The 10173-nt window shown below is 42.6% G+C and overlaps 1 protein-coding gene across 1 annotated transcript in view; it reads left to right on the forward strand.

Moving 5' to 3' along the window:
- Positions 1-10173, forward strand: part of FREM1 (FRAS1 related extracellular matrix 1) — a 131809-nt gene that overhangs the window by 19234 nt on the left and 102402 nt on the right. The window contains exon 2 of the mRNA XM_019554740.1: positions 7735-8240. Coding sequence (XP_019410285.1) covers positions 8010-8240 — 231 coding nt within the window. The 5' untranslated portion in view covers positions 7735-8009. The remainder of the gene's footprint in view (positions 1-7734; positions 8241-10173) is intronic.

Genomic DNA, 10173 nt, shown 5'->3' on the forward strand with positions numbered 1-10173 from the left:
TATATAAATTCTTGATCAATAACTTAAATTCTTTGCTCACATGCCATCATATAATTCATGATATCCTAGAGCTTTGAAAGGATATATTAACAGCTGTTGGTTAGATAATATAATGGGATTCTGAATAAGATGATGTATTTATGTGCGTCAGCACAAGAAAGCCGGAAGTGTAGCAGTGGTTTTAGTCTATTTAATAGCTTAATGAATAAATTTAACTGGCTCTTTTTTGGCCATTCATAAATCTTCATTATATATCTGTTTGGATTTTACCTTGAATATAAGAACCTTCACATTTATGGCCATCATGTTTGATTTTAATTTTCCCAAAGTTAAGTTCACATATGTAAAATCTATTTTCTTCTAAAGATTTCAAAGATATTTTTGTACATTCCAGTGGCCTTCTAATGACATTGAATTAGAGTGATTCAATGGTGGGTGTGATTAAAATTCTTCTTAGAAAAGAGAGACACAATTGTTTCAGCACTATTGGGAATTAAGGTTTAAAAAAAAGGCAGAGGAATTCTATAACATATTTTTCTGTGCCATTATGGAAAGTTTGACTTTGGGCTTGTCTACAAGAGGAAATAACCCTGAATATAGCTATTGCACTATACCTATTCCATACTAGCGTCCCATGGGAGAGCCTTTAACATGTCATTATGAGTGTCTTTTTCAGTACGCTTGGAAATGAATAAATCACAAACAGCACTCTAAGTTGCCACAGGCGGTCTAGCCATTGCACTTCAAATTCATACCCTACCTCAGTAGTGCTCCACCTTTTAGCCCTGTGGGCCCGATGAGTGGCATGGAGCTGGTCCACAAACTAGATCCCTCGTGGAGTCAGCATCTGGAGCATACCCTGCACTGTCTCAGCCCTGAACATCCAATCTAGCATACTGGGCTCCCCAGAGGTCCAGAAATTTGGCAGCAAGACAGCAGCAATTAACACTGCCATCCCCCCTTCCTGCTAAATTTTTTGACCCATGGAGAGCCTGGTGAATCAGGTGCCACAGCTCCGTTGGCCAGGAAGTAACTTATTCCACAGTAGCTTTCCCATTTAAACAGGCCCTTGTCATTCCTACCCTTACCTCATTTCAGCTATACTGTGTATTAATTAAAAACTTTAGGCAGCAACATAAAATCATAGAAAATTAGGGTTGGAAGGGAATTCAGGAGTCATCTAGTCCAGCACCCTGTTCAAAGTAGGACCATCCCCAACTAGATTATTCCAGCCAGGGCATTAACATAAACCATTTTTTCTAGTGAGCTAACCAAATTTTTCACTTTCCATGAAACAAAGGACCTCTTCAGAAGTATCTTCATGAAAGGTTAGCTGAATATAACTATTACATGCAGACGAGCAGTTTGATTTGATTCAGTCAAGGAGAGGGGTTTACTTACACACTAGCTACTCTGTTACTCTACTAAGTAGAAGTCCACAGCCAAACTTTAGACCAGTGATTCTCAACCAGGCTGTTGCAACATTCTGGGGTGCCATGAGGTTCCTTTTAAGGGTGTTCACAATATTAATACTGCTGGATATGCAAACAGCTACACATGATTCACAAGATAAACCCAGCAATTTGAAATAGGAATCCATAGTGTCAAAATATTCTGACCTGTTGTGGTCTTTCTGAGTTCTTTGCAAGTGAGGAATTGCTTTAGTATTTTTCTTTAAGGAAAAACACGTGAAAGCTAAGAGCTGGCATCTTCCAAGAGATGCCTCAATTGTAACAAGGTGTGCTTTGGCTGTAAAAAGTTTGAAAACCACTGCTACAGACTGTGTACCAGTGCAGAGTGTTTAAAGGAGACAAGATTAGGAAGAATGATTTATCAAGTGCATGGCTGTTAATAGTACGTCTCAGAGTTATGTGGTGCTGAATTCTGCTGTAATGATAGGATGCAGCAAAAAGGAAGAGATGAAGAATAACACCTATATATATGCAAGCTTACCTATATGAGGGTGCATATACTGGGAGCCAATATACCACTGTACATCTGCGTCAATGTTGCCAATGAAAACAAGGAGGAATTCTATGCCAACCTTGACCAAGTCATTTCTGATATTCCAGGGTGATACAGACTTATTCATTCTTCTTAGTGATTTCAGTGCCAGAGATGGAAAGGACTCTAACCTCTGGAATGGAACCATCAGCAAGGAAGGAGTAGGAAAGATCAACTCCGATGACATCCTCCTCTTGACCAAATGTATGGAACAGGGATTCACCATCACCAACACTATTCCACCAGAAAAAACAAACACAAGACATCATGGAAACACCCATGATCTAAGCATTGGTGCCTGGTTATCTATGTCATCATTCATGCCCAGGATTACACAGGTGTCTGCATCACCTAAACTATGCTTGGATATGATGATTGCTGAACTAATTAATGACTCACCTGCTCAGTTATATCACTCAGACTGACTCCCAAACGATGGCTGCAGAAGAAGCAACGCTGACAGAAGATCAAAACTGAAGGACCCAAGCAAGTGAGACCTCTTCCACTAGTGCCTCAACAAAAACTGATGACTTCCATTCCGCAATAATGGGAGAATGTCAGCAGCATTTGACGTGCCCCCACAGCCACTCTCATCAGCACCTGTGAACAGACACTTGGATTCTCTATCAGGAAACAACAAGACCAGCTTGATGAGAATGACTTGAGCAAAAGAAATTGAATTTCCAACAAGCCAAGCCAGAGGTCCAAAGGAGAACCTGCAATATGAAGAACAAATGGTGGGAAGACAAGGCCAAGGAGATTCAACAACTTGCTGACATCAACAATATGCACAGTTTCTTTAGTGCCACCAAAGCCATCTATGGTCCAAGCAATCAGGGACCAGCCCCCTTAAGGCATATGGATGGAGAAGACCTTATTAAGTAAAGGGTAGCCATTGATGTCCATTGGGAGGAGCATTTTGAAGACCTTCTCAGTTGTGATTCTGTTGTTGACGAGAGTGCTCTCAACTTCATCCTGGAACACCCAGTCAGAGATGATCTTCCAACCCTTGATGAGGTGAAGAAAGCTATCAAGCAGATAAAGAATGACAAGGATTTTGGGGTAGAACCCCACAAAAACCTTTAAATATGGAGGAGAGGAGCTCATATTACTGTTCCATGCCCTCATCTTAAGGATTTGGAATGATGAGGAAATCCCAGATAACCTCAGGAAGGCCATGACTGTGACAATCTTCAAGAAAGGCGAGAAATCCAACTAAAAATTATGGAGGGATCATTTTGCTGTCTACCACAGGAAAGATTATTGTGATAACCCTCCTGATCTGTCTCCTTCCACCTTCTGAAGAACTCCTGCCAGAATCTGTGTGGGTTTAGAACATCAAGAGGCACAACTGACATGATCTTCACAGGTCTCCAACTGCATGAACAACACAAGCCTCTCTACTTGGCCTTCTTTGACCTCATGAAAGCTTTTGACTCAGTCAGCCAGAAAGTGTTGTAGGAGGAGCCTTCTGAAGAATAGATGCCCACTGAAATTTGTCAGCATTCTCTGCCTGCTCTATGATGGCATGAGTGAGGTGGCTCTCAGCAATGGATCTATTACAGATCCCTTTGAGGTTAAAATGGAAGTTAAGCAAGTCTGCCACATTGCTTCAACACTCTTATTAATATTTCTTGCCATGATGCTACATCTGAACACCAACAGGCTTCCAGCCAGAGTGGAACTAAACTACCAAATGGATGGTAAGCTATTTAACATCAGCTGATGCCAAGCCAAAATGAACACTACCATGGCCTCAATCACTGAGCTCCAGTACACTGATGAAGCTGTAGTGTGTGCTCACTCAGAAACAGAATTTCAGGCAATCGTTGATGTCTGCCTAGCATTATGTGCAGAAAGTTTCCCTGGGGCTGGCTGTTGATTTATTAAATTCAGTAGTGTTCAACCTTTTTGACCCTCAGGCCAGATGGGCAGTGCTCAGTCTGTCTGTGGGCTGAATCCAATGGATGGGCCCCATCCAGCACGCATGGTGGACATGATGGAGCCCAATCCTGCTGCAGAGAGGTGAGGGGAGCAGCCAAGCTCCAGTCTAGCTACATATGGGGAAGGCATAGCTGGGCCCAACCCAGCTCTACAAGGGGTGGAGGAGGAGAGAAGCATGGCCTAGCCTTCCCCTGGCTGTGCAGGGTGGGGCATGTGACCTGATCCTAATCTGGCAGCATGGGGCTTCGGACTTTCACAGGAGGAGGTGAGGGGTGTGGCAGTATTAATTGGTACTGCTCCCCTGCTGCTCACTTTCCTGACCTGTGGGGAGGTCTGCAGGCTGGATGCCATGGCACCCTTCATTTCAGTTAATTTTCAGTCCAAACATCTTCCCAGAAGTAAAGAGCCCAAGGTAGGGAGTTTTGGGGAGAGGCATTATACATCATCAGGTTGTTGAACAGGAGTGAAATCTTAAGTGTCTGGTTACTGATTTTAATTCCTGCAGTAGATGAAGATGAACCCAAAGCCAAGGAGTGGGAGGTTTATTGACCAATACATATAATAAGAAGCAGTTTGCTCCATCTTGCAAGATTACAGGACTCCTGATTTCTTAATCCGTTCCATCCTAGTTTTGTTTTATTGAAATAGACAGATGCATGTCTATACTTTTAGAGCAAAGTTTTACATCTCTAGGATTGCAATTAAAGAGCTAGGAAACAGTAAATTGTCTTCGGTCTTTTCATGTGGAGAGACCTTGGAAGTGCATGTTTGACTTTCAGCACATGAGTAGTCCCATTGTCTCCACAGGGATTACTCAGTTGCTTACAGTTAGGCACAGACTTATGCATCCTGGGCCAGAGTGAGTGGCTCTGTCTTTTGTTATTATAGGAAATGAAAAACATTTAACAGTTTCCTAACATAGCTTTTGGCTGCTCAGTGAAATGTAAAACCAGACTGATAAGAATGTACAATTGTAGGAAATAAGAGGCAGCTAAGCTGCTGGGAAACATTAGAAAGGACTTGACTACTGCCATCAAAGAAAAAAATAAGAGGCATACAGTCCTGGCTTTTGTCTTTTTCCAGGTTAGACCATTGCTAATGATCATATTTTAATTGGTGCTGACATTCTGTATATACAAGGAGTGAGACTACTCAGAATTTCTCGTAAAAATAAAGGTGTGCCCCTTGGAGTCAGCAGCTTTTCTGGCTTAAGAGTTTATGATATTTAAATGAAACAATGCTATATTCTGATTTTGTGACATATTGTTTATTAGTTTGGGAAGTTTAAACTACTGATCTTTTGTTAAGGAGATGAGGCAGCCCCAGAAGGACTGTGCTTTCCTCAGAGTATATAAGAGCTTTTAGAAATCTTTGCTTCTAAAGATGTCATTCAGTGTAACTACAAGTAGTATAAACTACCTGGAACTCAGTTGATCCACCTCACAACATTGAAGGCTAAGCCTAACTAAGAGACAGTTTAGGAGACTTTTTTAATTGATTATTTTTCTGTGTTTGTTTCCATTTTAGAATTTGATAATAATTCACTTTCTATACAGATATTCTTTTTCCATTGGTAGAGAATGATTCCCACAATCCCTTCTTTTCTTCTGAAGAGAGAAGCATCAACAATTTCAACATTCTACCATATACTTATACTTGTGATTTAACAAGCAACCAGCTGCTGCTTTCCCCTCCATCCAGATTCATTCAATCAGAAGAACTGCATTTATGTCTGCATTTGGAACATATTTGGATATTGCCTCTTTGATACACTACAGCTAATCCTCACTTAACGTCATAGTTACATTCTTGAAAAATGCAACTTTAAGCGAAACGATGTTAGGCGTATCCAATTGTGTCACAGTAGTTACCTACTAGGAGGTGGCGGCCAAACAACGTTTTACCGAACATTGCGTGACTTTAAATGAGTATGTTCTCTGATAGATCAGCGAAGTAATAACGAAACAATGTTAACCGTGATGCTGTTAAGTGAGGAGTATCTGTAATTAGAATAGAATCCAGCTCAGTCTATCATAACTATGTTGGCTTCCTGTGCTAACCAGTACGAAATACTGTATAGATTCAAGATTCTGTCTGTAGAACTGTTTGTATATGCATATTCATGTGCACACACACATGCACACACGAACACACACCCATATATAATGTGTGTGCGTGTATGTATGTATGTATGTGTATTTTTATTTATTTTTTTAGATTTATATCCCACCCTTTCCAAAAGGCTCAGAGTGGCTTATAATAAACAACTCACAGACCAGATTCCCCAGACAACACCCCAAAACCCAAGAACTTGAACTTCTCCTTTTTCCCCAACCACCACATACTGGCTGAAATCTCTGTCCAAGCAAACCCACTCACCGGTTCCAACCACCAATCACATTGAGATATAGGAACCTTTTCCAACCCTCTCATTCCCCACCCACCTCTTCTCACCACCCTGCTTCACTCCAAGAGAAGAACCTCCCCACCAAGTCCCCTCTTCTCTTATAGAGGGGCTATGACTGTCACTGAACTCCCCAGAAAATGCACTTAATTTATTCCATTCCCCCTGACCCCGGTGCTCTTTCCTGCCAAGGCAGGGGGTCGGACTAGATGATCTACCTAGGTCCCTTCCGACTCTAGCTACTATGATACTATGACAAACACAACACAAATACCAATGAACCCTAACAAAGGAGTAAAAGAGAAAAAAAAGACCCTCCATCTTCACCTTGATCACCACCAAAGGGCAGGGTGAATTCAGAGGGGTTACAGTGGTACAGTTGCACCCCTTGCTTTGGCTGTGCTACCTCACATGGAATGAGATCTCTGAGCTCTCCAGCATGTCAGTGCAGTTCCTGCTTTCAAGCAGCTAAAAGTGATGCTCAGTTCCTGCTTCCACATAGCTCCATAGTCCAGGGGCTGAGCACTAATGCTACTTGTCTCTTCTTCTCTGCTGCTGAATTCATCAAATGGGGAAGGAGGAATGGGGAGGGAAGGGTGAACAGCAGTGGTGTTCACACTCTGTGATCCAGAGCTGTGCACAAGAAGGGTTTTAAGCAGACCCTGTATTGATGAGTGAGCTCATGGCACATGTGGTGCTCCCAGTAGGAGCTATGCCAGGATCATAGCAAGGAGTTGCTTTCACATCCTCTTTAGCCTTGTGGCACAAGCACAGTAAGCTCTCTCACTGAGTGTGTACCACAAAGGCAAAGCGGGTGTGTCTGCACCCCATCACTGACGTTTTGGATCTGCCCATGCTGAAGGGCAGTGCCAAGTGGTGCCCTTAAGAATCACGCTTCCATGGCCTCCACCCATGAAGGCTTGTTGGCTTTGCAGGGGCTGCAAGCTACCCAGGTCCTTTCCCTTCCTTTGGGTGGCTGAAAGGTAGCCCAAGCCCTCCTCCAGAGAGCTGGAGAATGAAGGGAGGGAGCCATGGTCACAATTCTTTCTTGAGAATTCTGCCAGCTTTATAGGACCTGAAGGCTGGTAGGATCCTTCTTCTTTCAGGTGGCCAAAATGCGTACATATAAATATGTAAATGTTCATGTGTTGGGCACAACTTGGATACCATACAAGGATCAGATCTGTTGAATGAGTAGGTGCCATTTTTAAATAATCACTTTTCTAACCATAACTGCACTTAACTTTATGTAGAAGTCTAGTTAGTTTACTGTTTGAAATGAATTGTAATTATGGAACCATTGAAAGATCTCCTTGCTGTTCTTTTCAATAGATACTTCGTGCCTTTATATCAATTTTTTTGCTTTCTCTTTCTCCCTGCAGGACTTGCAAACTTTTAAAGCACTACAAGAGAGCATTCATCATTTTGTCAAGATTGATCAAGGAGTTTTTTTAAAACCCAAGGGCACTTTGAAAGGCACACTTGTCCAAATTTCAATTGAAGGGGCACATTTCATAGAAAACATATAGTAGTGGTTGCCTGCGACTAAAGCCCAGTGCCTTGACTATATGGTGAAAATCTGCTGGAGGAAGAAGAGAAGACCTCTTTTGTTAAGGACTTTTGTACTAGTTGAAGGGAGTGGATTTCTCATCATAGTATGAAGCCCCTTGAGAACAGCTGGCTGTTTCCACTGCTCACTGTTATCCTGAGATGCGTCTGTTCCTCCTTTATCAGTGTCAACCGTGGGGTAAAAGTGATGAAGGGACAGTCTGTCTTTCTGTCAAAAGATGACCTGCAGTTTTCTATCCCCAGAGTGAAAGATGCCTGCAAAGTGGAAGTTGTGATTAATGAGCCAATAACACAGAGGGTTGGGAAACTAACTCCACAGGTATTTGGGATCAGTATTTTACTACTCTCTTCTTTCTTGGCTTGTATATGCATGTGAGAGTGTGTGTGTGTGCACATGCATATCTCAGAATCTGAAAGAGTTTTGTTGAAAAGAACTGTTGTTTAAAAGCATACAATAGTAACTGAAAAGCATAACATTTCATAGCTTTTGTGAGCAGGGTTTAGCTTTTCATTAAAAAGTACTGGTTTGTTGAGGATTATATCCCTGGAACAAAGCATTTGCTCAGAAATTCAGTAGCACCTGCCCATGATGGTGGAGTTATACCAGTATGTGGGTTCCACAGCCGCCAGTCTTTCAGAACTTTCTGCAAAAAAAGTCTACCAGCTGCTTGTTTCTTTACAATGAGAATAGCCAATATCCCTAAGGGAATGTATAGCAGGGTAAAGCACTTTTACATTTCAGTCACGCAGTTGCTACACGGGGAGCAATTAAGAAAAAAATCATCACATACAATAAGCTCATTGCATGCAGTCTTATTTGTTCTGCTGCTCAACGACCAAATTACTAACAGATGGTAAATATGGAAAAGGATTTTTTTTAAATTACTCGCATGAGACGACAATAAAATAAATTCCATGCATCATCTTTCTCTTATTAATAAGCCTAGAAAAATCCACTGCCTGAATTTCAGAGGAAAGTTGTGGTGACAATATGCAGAGACAAAAATCTGTGTTTCCTAGTGTTTGACTCGAAGCAGAAGTAGCAAACTACTAAAATTAAAACTCTGTCTCTGGTATTTCTAACTTGGTCACAAGTAATTTTCCAGGAGATGCTTATCTGAATTGAACCAAAACTTTGAAGGCTAATGTTTGTAGTAGCCTATGGAGGCTGCAGGGGCAAAGAGAGGAAAAAGTCATACTTGTGGATTGATTGTGTTGGAGGTATCATGTCCATCATGGCTTTCTTTGTATCTCTACAGTGGATCAAAGGAATTGCAGATGTAGTTAAGACTAGCTAGCAGAGGATTCTCCAACATGAAGGTTCTGTCTGTGGGATCAGAGATCTGCTGATGGCTCCTCCCTGCTTGCCACCCGGTTTATCCAGAAAAAATAAGGGAGGGGCCAGGATACTTCCATACTCTGGTGGATCCTCCTTTTCTGGAGCAGCTCTTCGGGACATAAAGCCTTTCTACCCTGAGGACTCCCAGACACTAAGTTAGAGCGAATTTTCTCAGAGCCACTGAGGAACAAGCATTCACAGGACCTTCCTGAATACCTAGATATTCAACAAGCCTATGCCTGATTTGATTCAAACTTTGCAGGTTAGTCTAACCTGGCTAGGCTGAACTGGCTTGAAACCAGGAAGACATTCTCTCTGGACTGACGGAAGTCAGGCACATGCCTGCAGTGGCTCAGGCTAGAAGTCAGGGGGCACTAGAGCAGCCCTCCCTTCCCTTCTGTAGGGAGATGAGCTGAGGGGTGCATGACCAGGCCCTAGAAGGACTTTCTCATTAGGGAGGTCTTTCTGCATGGTCCTAGGCTTTTCCCTGCTGGCTGCTCAAGGGGTGGGAGTGTTGTCAGCCCTCAGCTGTGGGCTAGCACTTTGCAGCAAGCGGGGTGGGGTGTGCAGTGTATGCATCTGTTGATTATACAGAGTTTTTCAATCTCCCTCCCTGCTTTGTCACACTGTCTGTAGCAAACTGACAGGCAAGCAAGTGATAGCAGTCTTTATCACCCAGTTAGCCTCTCTCCATTATTTCAAACTTTTTAAAGGCTTACTGAATGGCTTACTGGATGACCTGTTGATTAGCTCCAAAGAGCCCTAAGCAGTCACTGTTCTGTCTGTCTGCCCCAGTGACACTGGAGAGAAAGACACACAGACACCTGTCAGGATTAGCTAGCATACCACATACCTAGGGTCCATGTGGCTGGGCTCTGTGCTGCGGGAGATGGGAGGGTGAGAAGGGGGGGAT

Source organism: Crocodylus porosus, unplaced genomic scaffold (genome assembly GCF_001723895.1).
Source record: "Crocodylus porosus isolate Cpor-Errol unplaced genomic scaffold, CroPor_comp1, whole genome shotgun sequence".
NCBI lineage: Eukaryota > Metazoa > Chordata > Crocodylia > Crocodylidae > Crocodylus > Crocodylus porosus.